Source organism: Nerophis ophidion, linkage group LG18 (genome assembly GCF_033978795.1).
Source record: "Nerophis ophidion isolate RoL-2023_Sa linkage group LG18, RoL_Noph_v1.0, whole genome shotgun sequence".
NCBI lineage: Eukaryota > Metazoa > Chordata > Actinopteri > Syngnathiformes > Syngnathidae > Nerophis > Nerophis ophidion.
The window spans coordinates 24,069,604-24,087,663 of NC_084628.1; the positions used below are offsets into that span (position 1 = coordinate 24,069,604).

The 18,060-nt window shown below is 43.7% G+C and overlaps 1 protein-coding gene across 1 annotated transcript; it reads right to left on the reverse strand.

The window, feature by feature from the left end:
• Positions 1-534: 534 nt before the first annotated feature.
• On the reverse strand, positions 535-3,184 carry sb:cb81 (mRNA decay activator protein ZFP36L1-like). Its single transcript, XM_061877770.1, has 2 exons — positions 2,456-3,184; positions 535-2,391 (listed from the first exon to the last, which is right to left on the reverse strand). The coding sequence occupies exons 1-2, from the start codon at positions 2,507-2,509 to the stop codon at positions 1,354-1,356; spliced, it is 1,092 nt and encodes a 363-aa protein (XP_061733754.1). The 5' UTR covers positions 2,510-3,184; the 3' UTR covers positions 535-1,353.
• Positions 3,185-18,060: the final 14,876 nt, after the last annotated feature.

The window sequence follows — 18,060 nt, forward strand, 5'->3', positions numbered from 1 at the left end:
CACACACACACACATACACACACAAATGCTAAGCAGCCACAGGGGGTTGTGAGTGCTGACAACACACATGCACACACAGGTGTCTTGTAGATCAAGTCTTGTGGGAGCCTTCACCAAAGTAAAAAAGTTTTGGTCCTTGTTCCACAAGTAACACAACGCAACACACACACACACACACACACACACACATACACACACACGCACACACAGAGAGTGGGTGTGTGAGTAGATGGAAATGCGTTTAAAGTATCCTAGTCTTTGTTACAACATCTGTTGGCCAAACATTCTCTTGACTGACACACACCACAAAAGGAGGCGGGGCCACAGAAGAGAAAGAGTTCATCTTTGTTCTTCACACACACACAGACACACACACACACACACACACACACACACACACACACGCACACGCACACACACAATGGTAATATTCCCCGGAGGGTTTTCTGCGTGTGGGAACGTTTGTGTCCTACTTTGACTTATGTGCCACCTTTGACCGCATAGTGTGGGAGAGATTCCTCACATTTACACACAGGTGATTCATTGGATTTTTATTTTGAAAAAAAAAAAAGGAAACGGTGTGTACAAATATATTAAGATAGCGAGCACAAAGGTGTAAACAAGATTATGTCCATCAAGGCGGCGTATCAAACAACAAAACACAAGTTTTGCTTTAAAACAACAACAACAAATAAATAAGACTTTAATTTAACAACAAAGTTTGTCAACAAAAAAAAACATGATTTTATTTCAACTTGTTGGCTTTTGTCCGCCAATCGCAGGCTAACTTGTTAGCGACTAGCAAGTTGTCGTGTCGTTAGCACGGCATGGTAATATGCTGGCGACTTTGTTGGAGAGGAGAGCGGACTCGTCGTCGATGGCGACAGGAAGCACTTCGACGAGTCGTGATTGACGCGGTAAGGCAACACGGAAACAGAATGCCAAAAGTAATCGTCTCCTCGTCTCCTCTCCAGCCGCCCGCTAAAGCCAGCAGTCATGCTAAGCACAAAGGCAAATAAATATGTGTGGAAAAGTGTAGACGCTAACGTAAAATAGCTAGGTTAATGTTAGCAAAACTGGCTAGGTGTGTGCTAGCTGAAAAAAAACAACTTTTGTCTTAAAGCAGAGAGCAGGAAGTTCTACAGAACCCCCAGGTGGGCAGAACCGCCCCGCCTCCCCACGCGAGTATACAACAGTATACAGCGGTAAGCGTGAAACAACGACACAAGCAGCGCTACAGCCGCCAGGACGTGATGCAATATGCACAAACGTAGGTCCGTTCACTCAGCGCCGTCACACAGACGTCATGTGACCCAAAGGCAGAACGTTCGGAGTCAGAGCCCCCCCCCATCTCTACTCGTCAGTGATAGAAAGGCGGCTGAAGATGGGCAGGCGGCGCCCCTCGCAGCCTGGCGACTCTGTGCCGCTGGAGGCGGAGCTTAGGGAGCAGGAGGAGGCGTAGCCCTCCTCGGAGAGCGAGTCGGCCGAGGAGCAACGCTGGAGGCCGAGCAGGGACGCCTGGCCAGGGGTCTGGTAGGAGAATGCGGGGGCCTCGGCTGCGGCGGCAAAGACGCCGAGAGCCGTGTCGCTGTCTTGATTGGTGGCGGAAAAGGGGAGGGGGCACGGACGCAGTTGCCCCACCTCAGGGAAGAGTGGGGACAGGTCCGGGCTCTCCGAGGAGCAAGGCGACGGCGACACGGAGGAGGAGCGGCCAAAGAGCAGCGACGAGGTCCGCGAGCTGTCGACGGGCCTGAAGGCGGGGGCGGGCGATGAGGAGGAAAAGCCGGCGAAGCTGAGGCTGTGGCGGAGGGGAGGCGGCCTCAGCTTGCTCCTCTGTGGGGGCGGGGCCTGCAGCATCTCGTCGGCGTTGTGGATGAAGTGGCAGCGGGCGCCGTAGGGGCAGAAGCCGATGGTGTGGAAGGTGCGACACGGCTCAGTCTTGTATTTAGGATGGCGGCTCAGGCCACGCAGCTCGTCCTCGCCGTGCGCAAACTGACACTTGGTGCCGTACTTGCAAGTGCCGCTCTCCTCGAAGGTGCGGCACAGCTCCGTCTTGTAGCGCGTGGACATGTGCGGCGACGGCGGCGATAGTGGGGGTGTGACCAGGCGGAGGCCCGGCGGGGGCGGAAGCGGCGGCGCCTCGGCGAAGGCGCCCTCGATCATGCTGACCGAGCGGTCCATCCGGAAGGGGATGTGGCTGAGCGTCGAGCGAGGCAGCTGGCCGTCCCGCTTCCACTGGGGCCCGACATCCGGCCCCCAGCCCCAGCGGGGCGACTCCCCGTCGTTGAACTTGGAGTTGGGGAGCGTCACGGGGCACAGGGAATGACGGCGCTGGAAGCCGCGTGCTGGTTGGAGGCCGGCGGCCGCTTCCATCAAGTCCGCGCCAAAGCTCTGAAGAGGAAGAAAAGAAGTGAGTAGTTTTCTTCAAAGCGAGAAGACGATGAAAAGTTCTCACCTTGACAAACTCCTGGTCCAACTCCAGGAAAGGAGTCAGGAAGTCTGAGGGCATTGTTGCACGACGGAAAGTTCTTCCTCCAAAGTAGGTCCCAGGACTTGTCTCTGGCGGCGGGTCAGTCCCAGTGGATCAAGCGCGAGGCGTCTCCAGGAGAAAAGTTCCTCGACCATCTGCTGGAATCTGCTTAAATAGTCGGGGGAGCCGCCCACGTACACACCCCCCCTCCCACGGCCCCTGCTCCTCAGGGCAGGGGGGGGGGTTGCGGCCGCGTTAATGTGTGCTAATGTGTGTGTTGGAGGTGGGGGTCTGGCATTGTCAGCGGCCGCTGGGGGGCAGGGTGGGGTCCGAGCCGGAGATGAATGGAGCGACTTTTCTCCTCACTCACCAACTAATCCTTCAAGGTGCACTCGCCTCCTCCTCCTCTCACTTCAGTCCGCATGCCGACATTGCACCTCTTATTTTGAAAGGGCCCTGCTCATGCTGACGCTACCGCCTGAAAGCGGCGTCAAGTTCCGCGCACTGTTGGCCTTCGGGAACGCACACCTTCAAGTGACGTGTCAACAACGTGGTGGTCAGTTTGAAACGTTGAAACACAACTGACGTCTGTTATCACTCCAACACACTGTGCTCCGTGTGCGTGTGTGTGTGCGTGTGTGTGTGTGGTTTCCTCCTTACAGTTGGTAATTTTCTTACATCTTTTTTTAACTACACCAGTCAACTCTTGGTTTATCTCCTTCCTCATCTGACAAGCACGTCTCCTGCACTGTAAAAAAAAAAAAAACAGGGCATTAAACCTAACAGTGAAAAATGGCTGCTCAGTTGCCAGTTCTGCCGTAGAAATAACGATATTACCATTCTTTTATTTATCTGATTTTACATTAAAAAACAACAACCGGTAACTCTGTTGTCAAAATTTTAACGTGAAAAAAATGAATTGATTTTACGGTAAAAAGAAATAGCAGCTCTGTCGCCAGAATTTTACAGTAAAAATAATAGTGTTTTCTCTTTTCCATTTACAGCAATGTACTGTAAAAAAAAAAAACAGGGCAGTGAACCTTACGGTAAAAAATGGCTGCTCAGTTGCCAGTTTTGCCGTAGAAATAACGATGGTACCATTCTTTTATTTATCTGATTCTACAGTAAAAAACAACAACCGGTACCTCTGTTGTCAGAATTTTAACGTGAAAAAAATGAATCGATTTTACGGTAAAAAGAAATAGCCGCTCAGTCGCCAGAATTTGACGGTAAGAATAACAGTGTTTCCTCTTTTCAATTTACAGTAATGCACTGTAAAAACAACAACCGTAGATTTTAATGGAAAAAAATGGCGGTTCAGTCACCAGAATTTTACATTGAAAATAACTGTAGTACCGTTTTTCCATTTACAGTAATGCACTGTGAAAAAAAGTCAGAAGATTTTACGGTAAAAAAAAATTGGTCAGTCGCCAGAATTTTACCGTAAAAATAACAGTGTTACCGTTTTTCCATTTACAGTAATGCACTTTGAAAAAAAATCTGAAGATTTTCCGGTAAAAAAAATTTGGTCAGTCGCCAGAATTTTACAGTAAAAATAACAGTAACACCGTTTTTCCATTTCCAGTAATCCATTGTGAAAAAAAGTCAGAAGATTTTACGTAAAAAAAAAAATAGGTCAGTCGCCAGAATTTTACCGTAAAAATAACAGTGGTACCGTTTTTCCATTTAGAGTAATGCACTGTGAAAAAAATCAGTAGACTTTACGGTGAAAAAAAAAATAGGTCAGTCACCAGAATGTTACTGTAAAAATAACAATGGTGCTGTTTTCCATTTACAGTAAATCACTGTAAAAACAGCCACTGTAGATTTTACAGTAAAACAAATGGCAACTAAGTCACCAGAAATTTACCATAAAAGTAACAGCTGTACCATTTGTCCATTTACAGTAACGCACTGTAAAAACAACAACCGTATATTTTAACAGGGAAAAAACTGGCAGCTCAGTCGTCAGAATTTTACTGTAAAAGTGGTACCATTTTTCTATTTACAGTAATCCACTGTGACAATGGGAAAAAATGACGATTCGGTCGCCAGATTTTTACCATAAAAATAAAAGTGGTACCGTTTTGCACTGTGAAAAAAATCTGTAGGTTTTACAGTAAAAAAACAAACTAGGTTAGTCGCCAGAATTTTACTGTAAAAATATAATGGTGCAGTTTTCAATTTACAGTAATGCACTATAAAAACAGCCACTGTAGATTTCACAGTAAAATAATGACAACTCGGCCGCCATAATTTTACTGTAAAAGTAACAGCTGTACCAGTTTTCTATTTACAGTAACACAATGTAAAAACAACTAGATTTTACAGTTAAAAAAAACCAACAACAATTTAGTTGCCACAATTTTACTGTAAAAGTATCATTAGCACCGTTTTTCCATTTACAGCAATGCACTGTGACAACAACAACCATAGATTTTAAGGAAAAAAACCTGGCACCTTAGTCGCCAGAATTTTACCATTAAAGTAAAAGCTGTACTGTTTGCAGTACTTTGCTGTCACAAAAGTAATTTTAGGAGTAAACTTTTGGCGACCCGAGCTGCCAGTTCTTTTACCCTAAAATCTATGGCCGTAAACATTTTTTTTAACAGTTTTGCATTTGGAGAGGATCCTTGAGAGCAGTTCGTGTCCTCTGCTGTGGACATTTTTGTTCTGCATGCTTTTTCCCAAAAAGTGTAACTGAAATATTTACTGCAGAGAACGCTGCTTCTCAGGAGAACTGTTGTTAGCAAGTGTCAGTTGTCCTGGTCGTTAGCAGCTCGCTCAGCTAGCCGCCAAGGGCGTATTCGCACAAAGCAATCCGTGTCCACTTGAAAGTCTGCTACGTCTGGTCAGTGCTCTGATGCGGATTCAACTTGAAATGCGATCGCTCCTCACCAGTTCCTAATGGTGGCTTCCAGTTCACAAGGAGTCAATCTGAGACGTAGAATCTGTGCCAGTGTGAGTGCTAGTGAAGAGGAACTGCTTGGAAAAGGGACTTCCTGTTCCACTACAAGACACAAACGTTTCTTCTCTACATACAAGACGAAACGTTTTATAAAGTATCTTTTCACTTTCACTGAAGTTCTGATCCAAACATCTTGATCACTTCGACTCCTTGCTTTCTGCAGTTTGGGGTCCAGGCCCAGCACGTCTTGGCCTCTTTGTTGGGGCCGGCAAGACAAGATGTCCATTGTCCACACGCCGCTCCATATGTTGTCCCGCACGCTGCCTGAATGATGGACCACGCTCTCCCATCTTCCACTGCTCTTGACATTCGGACAAAGATTGCTCATTCAAACCTTTCTTTCAAAAACAAGAGGAAATATTTTCTTCATTGTTTTTGCATATTTTACTCTTTGGACATGTTGTGACGTCATTGTGCAGTGATCTCACCGAAATATGATGTCACTGAACTATGACGTCACTGTGCTATGATGTCATTGTGTTGTGACGTCACTGTGCTGGGACGTCACTGAACTATGATGTCACCGAACTATGTCACAGTGCTATGATTTCAAAGCGCTATGACATCACTGCTGTGATGTCAGTGTGCTATGATGTCACAGAACTATGATGTGATTGTGCTATGATGTCACAGAACTATGATGTGATTGTGCTATGATGTCGCAGAACTATGATGTGATTGTGCTATGATGTCACGGAACTATGATGTGATTGTGCTATGATGTCACAGTGCTATGATTTCCTTATGATGTCACAGTGCTATGATGTCATTGTGAACGGCTTCCTGCCGTCATCGTGTGGGTTGCATAGATCATTAACGGAGGACATCGCTTCGCACAGATTTGACTCTTTATTTTTGCGAATAAAGCCGCTGGCAGTGTCATTCGGTCGCTCTTTCAGTTCCTCCTTCTCTGCTGGTCTTTGTGGCTCCGTGGCTCTCCGTGGTTCTCGCTCGTCTGATCGTTCGTCTCTCTCCTTCTCCTTCTGCCACGATTGCTCCTCCTTCTCCCCTTTTATAAATCAGGAGGAGATGCACCGATTGAGAGCAGGTGTGTGTATCACGCACCTGGTTCCGATCGCTGCAGCGCCGCTCCAGGAGCGCCCCGCCTCTCCATTCCGCTGCACACTCCGCCTCCTGGCCGCCATCTTGAGTAGGACCACGATTTGTCCTACCCCGCTGTCGGCCCGTCGGCTCCGCCTCTCCACAGTCATGTTATGATGTCACTGAGCTACGATGTCTCAGAACTATGATGCCATTCTGCTACGATGTCACAATGCAATGATGTCATTATGTTTTGATGTCACAGTGCTATGTCATGTTATGATGTAACAATGGTGTTATGTCACAGTGGTATGATGTCATGATATGATGTCACAATGCAATGATGTCATTATGTTATGATGTCACAATGCTATGATGTTATGTCACAGTGCTATGATGTCTCAATGCTATGATGTCATTATGTTATAATGTCACAATGCTATGATGTCATTATGCTATGATGTCATGTTATGATGTCACTGAACTACAATGTGTCAGAACTATGATGTCATGATTGATTGGACTATCGGGTGAGTTGGGTACCCAAGGCCTCGCGAAAAGCTTGTGATGTGTTGGGAGGATTTTCTGAGATGGGGGACACCGAGTTCGTCGTGTCCCCCTGCGCCTCGGTCGGGTTGAAGCCCGCCATATTGGTAGGACTAGCCAAAAATTGAGACACCGGTTTCACTAGAGGTGTACCAGATCGCTCGGACAGGCGGCCTCTGGCAATGGTTATAATCATTTTGCAGTCTACGGGACTTTTGTCACAACCTTTACTTCCTGTAGAACAGTGGTTCTTACCAGGGTTCGATTGAACCCTAGGGGTTCGGTGAGTCGGCCTCAGGGGTTCGGTGGAGCCTCCACTCAAGCCACACCCGACTCATCGTGTACATAAACACTTCTCCCTATCGGCATATTCGGGATACGGCAACAGAAGAACCCAAACCGATTTGCAGGTGTGTAATTTGTTACGAATTCATGCACTGTGTTGGTTTTGGTGGTTATGTTCATGCACGGTCCATTTTGTGCACCAGTAAAAGATCATATAACTTCGTCTTGAATTTGAAAAACATTTTACTTTTCACTAAAGAAGGGTTTGGTGGATGCGCATATGAAACTGGTGGGGTTCAGTACCTCTAACAAGGTTAAGAACCACTGCTCTAGAATCTAGATAGTCTGTTTACTTTCAGGGGTCCCCATTAGTAGTCCGCTTTGAAAACAAAATCGAACAAATCAGATTCGATGACCACAATCCTGCCCCAGTTCTAACACAGTATACAACATGTATGTAATACCTCCCTGACATTGTTCTCTTTGTTTTCCTTTTTGTATTGTACCTAATGTACTGACCTGATGAGCAGTTTGCAGCGAGAGGAAAGGTTGTGTGTGCCTGTTGCTATCTTCACACACACTTAATTTCTTCCTTTCAGCAGCACAGCCGCGCACATGCACACACCAACTTCCTTCTCCACACAGGCTCTGTGTGTGTATGTGTGTGTGTTTGTGTAATGAAGAGGGTGGGGGTCAAGGGTGGCCAAACAAGCGTTCACTGGATTATGTTTTGACAAAAGAAGAACACTCCTCCCTGGCTGTAATTTTCCCGCCAAACAGTTTCCTGTTTCCAAGAATCTAGTACACACGCACACACACACACACACACACACTGGACTTATGAGGGGCCAGCTGCTCACTTCAATGAAACATTACAGTGGGCAGTGGACCTCAAACTTGGGGGTGGGGGGGGGTGCATTAGATAGATAGATAGATAGATAGATAGATAGATAGATAGATAGATAGATAGATAGATAGATGGATGGATAGATAGATAGATGGATAGATAGATAGATAGATAGATAGATAGATAGATAGATAGATAGATAGATAGATAGATAGATAGATAGATAGATAGATAGATAGATAGAAAACAAACAGAAATTTTGCTACACACATTTTCCTTGTGTTCATTTGTTTATACATGTTTGCACTGACATGAAGTGTGTGTGTGTGTGTGTGTGCGTGTGTGTGTGCGTGTGTGTGTGTGTGTGTGTGTGTGTGTGGGACAAGGTTGATAAAGCCTATAACGACATATATAATCATCTCAACAGTTAACGAGATGTAACTGTTCAACGTGTGTGTATTTAAATGTGTGTGAGTGTGTGTATCAGTGTGCGGTTAGTGTGTGGTAATGTGAGAGTGAGGACGGCTTAACGAACACAGCTGCTGTCAGTTGGAGTGAGCACACAGCAACCCTTCTGCATGTGGTTTACTCTGGGTGTGCACGTGCGTGTGTGTGTGTGTTTGCGTGTAACACACACTGGACACTTAATTAGGTAGAGGATCCAACACAATACAGCAGGTATGTATCTTCTATGTACACATGCAGGTCAATTCCATCCAGAATTAGTGTTGACCCGTAACTAATACATTTTGGTACAGAAACAATGTATCTTGATACATTTATCAAAAATAAAGGGCATTACAAAAAATGTAATTGTTGGCTTTATGTTACAGAAAATATTATGATGCATTAAACATACGTTTCTTATTGCAATCAAAGAACAATTTTGTCATGAAATAAGATGTTGGACATATAACTTATCTTTTAGATTAGATCAGATAGTACTTTATTTATTCCTTCAGGAGAGCTTCTTCAGGAAAATTAAAATTTTCAGCACAATCCCATTCAAGATCAGACAAACATTACAGGGAGACAGAACAGGATCGCTGACGGGTCCGCCGGCTTCCAGCGCCCCTTACAAAAAAGATGAGATACAGGTAAACAGGGAGGGGGGGGGGGGGGGGGGGAAAGAAAAAAATAGAGCAATAAAATAAAAATAAAATAAAAAAATTGGTTTAAGCCTGGGCCCTGGAGAGGGGGTCCAGACTGAGCCCAAAGGGAAAAAACAACAACAACTCATAGCCACAGTACACATCGCTCTCACATGTGTGTTTTAGTAGTAAGTAAACAAACAAAAGCTCCTAATTAGTCTGCTGACATATGCAGTAACATATTGTGTCATTTCTCATTCTATTGTTTTGTCTACTTTATGATGGATTTTTTTTAATGTACTTGTTCATTTACAGTTAATATCTGCTTACTTCCTGTTTTAACATGTTCTATCTAAACATCTGTTCAAATGTAATATTCACATATTTTTCTGTTGTTTGATACTTTACTTTAGTTTTAATACTACAAATTTGGGTATTGATCCAAAACCAAATAGTTACAGGGTCCTGGGACGTAGTTCCTGACTTTAAAAACAATAAAAAAGACCAAAGATTTTGGGATAGTAACAAATATTAATGTAATCATTGTAGTATCGACTTCGTAGTATGGCTTGTGTATTTGGTATTGTTACAGTCAAAGGGTGTGTGTATAGATCCACTCGTTTGTTTGCATTCAGGAGTGCTAGCTTGCTTTTATTCCATCCATCCATTTTCTACCGCTTATTCCCTTTAGGGGTCGCGGGGGGCGCTGGCGCCTATCTCAGCTACAATCGGGCGGAAGGCAGGGTACACCCTGGACAAGTCGCCACCTCATCGCAGGGCCAACACAGATAGACAGACAACATTCACACTCACATTCACACACTAGGGCCAATTTAGTGTTGCCAATTAACCTATCCCCAGGTGCATGTCTTTGGAGGTGGGAGGAAGCCGGAGTACCCGGAGGGAACCCACGCATTCACGGGGAGAACATGCAAACTCCACACAGAAAGATCCCGAGCCTGGATTTGAACCCAGGACTGCAGGAACTTCGTATTGTGAGGCAGACGCACTAACCCCTCTGCCACCGTGAAGCCCTGCTTTTAGCAGTTAGCTATTGTATCCTACAGTGTGTAGTGAAGCATGTTTAGCTATTCCTCGTCCTGCAGGGATGATACTGAAACATACTTTATTGGGCAAGGATTGGTGATTTGGAATGAGCTAAAACACTGTGGGGGGACGTCAGGCACTAGCTAGTTACAGTCATAGTCAACAATGTTCCAATAAACTTGTGAACCACATGTCATGGCTGTCTTGAGTTTCCAATAATTGGGTCAAAAGTATACATACAGCAACATACATGATCAATTTTAGTGATGTAGAAAAGTTACAATCAAATCAAATTAGCTTCATGGCATGGCCTCTTAACTTCATGTGAGTGATTATGATTGACGACACCTGTTGACTTCTCTGAGCCTACTTAAATAGGGCTCAAATGATGTAGTCATTAGACTCGGTTACAATCAAAGGAACTTAGCACAGATCTAAAAAAAACAAATCATTGACTTGAACAAGTCAAGAAACTTACATCGAGCCATTCCAAAGCAGCTTAAAGTCTCAAAAGCAAATGTGCAGACAATTGTATGAAGTGCATGGCACAGTTTTGTCACTGCCACAATCAGGAAGAAAATGCAAGCTATCAACTGATGCTGATAAAAAATTGGTAGGGATAATCAAGAGTCAACCGAGAACCACCAAAAAGCAGGTCTCCCATGAATTGGAAGTTTCTGGAACACAGGTGTCAGTGTCCGCAGTCAAGCGTGTTTTGCATCGCCATGGACTGAGAGGCTACCATGCAAGAAGGAAACCCTTGCTCCAGAAGCGACACATTAATGCTCGTCTAAAGTTCGCTGCTGATCACATATACAAATATAAAACCTTCTGGAGGAAAGTTCTGTGGTCAGGTGAAACCAAAATTGAGCTGTTTGGCCACAATACCCAGCAATATGTTTGGAGGAGAAAAGGTGAGACCTTTAATCCCAGGAACACCTTCCTACCGTCAAGCATGGTGTTGGTAGTATTATGCTCTGGGCCTGTTTTGCTGCCAATGATGCTTTACAGAGAGTAAATAGGACAATGAAAAAGGAGGATAACCTCCAAATTCTTCAGGACAACCTAAAATCATCAGCCCGGAGGTTGGCTCTTGGGCGCAGTTGGGTGTTCCAACAGGACAATGACCCCAAACACACGTCAAAAGTGGTAAAGGAATAGCTCAATCGGGCTAGAATTAAGGTTTTAAAATGGCCTTCCCAAATTCCTGACTTAAACTCCTTTGAGAACATGTGGACAATGCTGAAGAAACAAGTCCATGTCAGAAAAACTACAAATTTAGCTGAACGGCACCAATTTTGTCAAGAGGAGTGATCAAAAATTCAAGCAGGAGCTTGCCAGAAGCTTGTGGATGGCTACCAAAAGCGCCTTATTGCAGTGAAACTTGCCAAGGGACATGCAACCAAATATTAACATTGCTGTATGTATACTTTTGACCTATCAGATTTGGTCACCTTTTCAGTAGACCCATAATAAATTCATAAAAGAACCAAACTTCATGAAAGTTTTTTGTGACCAACAAGTATGTGCTCCAATCACTCTATGACAAAAAAATAAGAGTTGTAGAAATTATTGGAAAATCAAGACAGCCATGACGTTAAGTTCTTTACAAGTGTATGTAAACTTTTGACCATGACTGTATGTTTTAAAGCACCGTTTGCAGAGCGGCGCTTCCGTGCTGCGCCTTTATCGTCAGTTTTGAAGCCAATATATGTATATATTCGCCCTCTTCTGTCTCCACCATGTTTCCGCTTGTAAGTGCTCTGTGTGTGTGTTGACTCACATGTGCCTGGGCTCACATTAATAGCAATGTCACCACCTATCACGTCGTTAGGGGGGAAAAAAAGTACCGGTATTTTTTTAAGTATTTTTTTTAATTAATCAGTACAGCAATACCTTACGAGCACTGGTACACCTGGGGATCAGCAACCCGCAGCTCTCAAGCCGGATGTAGCTCCTTAGCGCCGCCCTCTCAAAAATGTATGAAAATGAAAAAAGATGGCAGAAAATATTTATTTTTTGTTTTAATAAACACAAACGTTCCTAATTGTGAGAAAGCCCACTGTTTAATATGTTTATGCTTCATCGATGACAGTATTTTGGCGAGCGCCATGTTGTCCAACCAATTTCGGTGGTCCTTGAACTCACCGTAGTTGTGTGGCCCATGACAGTGTGTTTACATCAGGGGTCTCAAACTCAATTTACCTGGGGGCCACTGGACGCAGAGTCTGGGTGAGGCTGGGTCGCAAGAAAATATTTCTTAAAAAAAATGTTGCATAGTCCTCAGCATGTTTAGTTGTATAATGAAGTTTCAAATTGTATTCCTTGTGCACCGCAACTTTCTCTGTGCAAATAAAACACGTCGGGGTGCCCCTGTGCTCAACAAAGAAATACTGCATCTCCCACATTTCCTGGAATTGTCTTTGCTCATCATTAACATTTCTGTTCACTGCAGGCTTTGAAAAAGACATGTTTGGGGTTGTGGAATATGTTTGTATTTAGCCGACACACAGAGAATAATGTTATTTCCGCAATGTGTGTCGTTCCGCTTTTCCTCCTTGCAGAAACACGGTGGTTGGCGGCTAATAGCCGGGAAAGTACCAGGATAACAAGCGCAAAAAAGTGATGGCTCCTTGAGTGCTATCCGGCGTCATATAGAAATATATGTAGTGTTCATCGTCTGAGGCAATGCAAATTAAACAATAAAAAAAAAAAAATAACAGTTTGAATTGGTCCAGGTTATCGGGGATTGTTATTACTGACGGACAGGTGTCGCGGTGTGACTGCAGCCAGGCACGTAAGAAAACCCCTTGTCTCCATGGCAACGTCTCTGTCGCTTCCACTCATTTGCCGCTTTTCCACTAATGCAGGGGTAGGCAACCCAGAATGTTGAAAGAGCCATTTTGGACCCAAATAACACAACGCTGTCAAGCGCCACTTATATAAAACCTGCGGGCCACACTAACATTATACATTCATATTATGGTGGGGACCGCGAAATAACGTTTGCGGCCCGTGTCTGAGACCAATGGTTTACATATACAACTTTCTCCGACACTGCCACAGAAAGACATGTTTCATGCCACGCCTTCTTTGTCTCATTTCATCCCCCAAACGTTTCATGCTGTGCGTGAACGCACAAAGGTGAGCATTCTTGATGTTATTGACTTGTGTGGCATGCTAATCAGGCATATTTGGTCAGTGCACGACTGCAAGCTAATACTAACGAGCTATTTAGGATAATACAGACACTTACATTATGTGTTTCCTTCATTATAAGACTTATGGAAGGCTTTTATTTTATTGCGGCTCCAGATAGATTTGGTCCAATATGGCTCTTTCAACATTTTGGGTTGCCGACCCCTTGGTGTGCCGTACAACCCTAGTCAGAATTGTTGTGAATGTGAGGAAATCTAAAAAGAAAAAAATAAGTGTGTGAATTATCTAATCTACTTATATTTAACCACATTTTCCATTGCATTGTCAACTTTCAGCATGATATCTTATATCACCTCAAAGGAAATAATAGTACATACTGTACCACACACACACACACACACACACACACACACACACACACACACACACACACACACACACACACACACACACACACACACACACGTGCAGGCAGTGTAATAAAGCGTGGACAGCTGGTGTTTTGGCGGGAAAGTGTAGCAGCTGTCAGTGTCAAGACACACACGTGACCCTGAGAGGATTTCCCCACACAAAGTAACAACACAATTGTTACTTTGTCAGTAAGAAAGACAACAACATCATGGCCTTTGCATGATGTTGCACCACACGTATGTGCAGCGTCCGGTAAAATGTCTCCCAAAGGACACAAGGAGACTTACACAAGTAGTAGTATGGGAATTGGTACTCGTGTTAGTGCTAGTATTGTTTTGTGTGCTTGGGAAAGGATGCTGCTAACTTGGGGGTAGCGTGGTAATAAAGAGTGAATAGTGAAAAGCATCCATTTATGGTGGCTCACTAAAGTCCCAAGGGACCCTCTGATGAAGACAATGAACACGTTTGACACCATCCAATGACCCGCCCCGACACACACACACACACACACACACACACACACACACACACACACACACACACACACACACACACACACACACACACACACACACGCGCGCGCGCACGCACGCACGCACGCACACACGCACACAAGCACACACGCACAAACATACACACTTGTCTAGTGGGAGTGTAACATTTCAAAATAAAAGTCTCACTGACACTTTTCTGCCCTCAACAGCAAGTACTATTTCTAGTATCTGGTCACTTACTAATCAATATCACTGTTGCCAGGATTTCCCACTCGTTAGGGTTTGGTACCGTTCACGTTTGAACCGATACAGTGCCAATTCCCGGAACCTGGGAATCGATACCGGTACCCGATGCTGTGTTAATAAATGTTAATTGTTTGACAGTACAATTTCATTTTTTATCGTAACAATTAAAAATTGAGGGCCCGTCCAACTGGTAGGAGGCCACGGGGAAGACCCAGGACACGTTGGGAAGACTATGTCTCCCGGCTGGCCTGGGAACGCCTCGGGATCCCCCGGGAAGAGCTAGACGAAGTGGCTGGGGAGAGGGAAGTCTGGGCTTCCCTGCTTAGGCTGCTGCCCCCGCGACCCGACCTCAGATAAGCGGAAGAAGATGAATGGATGGATGGATGGAATTAAAAATGAGCTGACTATTTCAAATAAACCTTAATAATAATAATAATGACTATGATAACTATGCTGTCCAGTTGTAATATATCTGTGGTCTTCAACCTTTTTTGAGCCAAGGCCCATTTTTTTTATTAAAAAAAAATCCATAGGCACACCACAAGCAGAACTAATTAAAAATGAAACTCAGTAGCCGATATCGACAGTAAAAACTCACAATTGTTTGATATGAATTAAAATCAGTAACCATGCATCACTATAACTCTTGCCTCAAATATTTTTTCTATGTTCTTGTCTTGCGCTCCTACTATAGTGTTATTTCCTGTTTTGTTGGTATTCTCCTGTTGCAGTTTCATGTCTTCCTTGAGTGCTATTCTCCGCACCTGCTTTGTTTTTGTAATCGGGACTATCTAAATTGTGCGGACGCTATCCTTCTTTGTAGGGACATTGTTGATTGTCATGTCATGTACGGATGTACTTTGTGGACGCCGTCTCTGCTCCATACTCTGTAAGTCTTTGCTGTTGTCCAGCTTTATGTGTTTTGTTTACTTTGCAGCCAGTTCAGTTTTAGTTTCGTTTTACAGAGCCATGCCTAAGCTTCAATGCCTTTTCTTAGAGGCACTCGCCTTTTTTTTTTTTTGGGGGTTAAAGAATTAGATACCTTTTTACCTTCACACTGCCCCCCGCTGTTGTCTGCATATTGTGATCATGACACGTGTTCCTGACATCTACAAAGCAATTAGCTACCTGCTGCTACCTACTGATATGGAAGAGTATAACCAAGCTCTAGACACAGACACTCAACAACGGCACATATGCGGATTATAATGAATTATGTGCCAATTTCTTTTAACCCAATTATAATCTACTACGGCAGACCAGACTGTATTTCACGGGCCGCGGCACAGTGGTTTGAAAAACACTGTTATATCTTGTTTTCTTACACATTTGAGTGTCATTTGCAATGCAGTTGCACTTCCAAGACATTAGATGGCAGTACTGTATATTATGTGTGGTATGTTGTCTAACTAGTAAGTAGCCTTTTTCCATGAAGATGTGCTATGTTGCACCCTACAAGGTGTTTAAACTGTAAGTATAGCGCTTATTACACACCAGCCGCTTGATTGTAACATTCATGTAAGGTGTAGTTTTCATTACCAAATTCTGAGGTGTTGAAATGGCCATGTAAAATCGCTAATGCTACAGTAATAGTAGCCTGTATATGGCAAATCCAATGTAAACTAAAATCAAGCTAGCGCATTTTGGAAGAGTGGAGCCTTGCTTTATGTTTGAGCGTTTTTCATCAAGCATACTTGCTTTCTTGGCGGTGAAAATTGCAACATTACTGATTGTTCACGTGAGCCCGTGCTTAGTCCGCAACCGGACAAAAGTATTGAAATATGACACCGATTGATTTTAAGCGAATCGATACCCAGTAGGACCGCCTGTAAAAGTACTGATTTTGGTACCCGTCCCTACAGCCCTTGTTCATAAACACGTCAGTAAGACGGCGCAGGAGGGATCAGAGTTGCCAACTTAGCGACTTTTTGGCAACATTTTGCAAGTAATCAGACCCTTCCAGATACTATTTTTCAAAGAAGCGACCAATTAAGAGACAAGTTTTGTTTGTCAACAAAAATAAGTGAGAGAATATGTGTTCATGTTCATATTTGTTGTGATTTTCATGTATTTACTCACTTTTCGCTGATGCCTCCGGGCCCATTATGAAAATTTGAAAGACAGCTATACGTCAGATCGTCAACTACCCAAGCCACATATACAAAACCCAAAACCAGTGAAGTTGACACTTTGTGTAATTTGTAAATTAAAACAGAATATAATAATTTACAAACCCTTTTTACTTGGGCACTAATACACCCCATTACCATCACAGGTGCTGGATTTTCAACATTGCCCCTACAAAAGTCTGGATGGCTCTTTTCCTCTTTGTTCTGGTGGACATGACATCCACAGTTTCCAAAAACAATTTGAAATGTGGACTTGTCAGACCACAGAATACTTTTCAACATTCCATCAGTCAATCTTAGATGAGCTTGGGTCCTACTAGGAAGCCCGTGGCATTTCTGGGTGTTGTTGATAAATGGCTTTGGCTTTGCATAGTAGAGTTTTAACTTGCACTTACAGACGTAGCGACCAACTGTAGTTACTGACAGTGGTTTTCTGAAGTATTCCTGAGCCCATGTGGTGATATCCTTTAGACACTGATATCACTTTTTGAGGGATCGAAGATCGAGGGTATTCAATGTTAGTCTTCAACTTTGCTGCTAACGTGCATTGATTTCTCCACATTCTCTGAATCTTCTGATGATATTACAGACCGTAGATGGTGAAATCTCTAAATTCCTTGCAATAACCGGTTGAGAAATGTTGTTCTTTTACAATTTGCACAGGCATTGTTTATGAATGAGTGAGAATTTCATTGAAACTGCTTTAATACCTAATCACGACACCCACCTGTTCAGAGTTAGCCTGTTCACCTGTAGGATATTCCAAGTAAGTGTTTGATGAGCATTACTCAACTTTTTCACTCTTTTTTTGCCACTTGTGCCAGCTTTTTAGAAACATGTTGCAGGCATTGAATTCCAAATGAGCCAATATTTGCAAAAAATAACAAAGTTCTCCAGTTTGAACATTAAATATTTTGTCTTGGCAGACTATTCAATCAAATATAGGTTGAAAAGGATTTGAAAATCATTGTATTCTGTTTTTATTTACCATTTAAACAACGTGCCAACTTGACTGGTTTTGGGTTTTGTACATTGCGGTTCTGTATGAAACCCCGGCGTTACTCTCGCAAATGTTTTTTTGCTCTTTAGCCTGTTAGCAGGGAATTTTGCCATGTTCTTGTCCGCAGTGTCTACTTTGTCTCACATCCAAATGTCTTTCTTAGCGTGGAGAAGTAGTGATAAAGACAATATTAATGGATTAGATTGATTTGGCGCTTTTCCATCGACGAGATGCTCACAGAGAAGTGAGAACCCTTTATTCATTAAAGGGGAACATTATCACCAGACCTATGTAAGCGTCAATATATATCTTGATGTTGCAGAAAA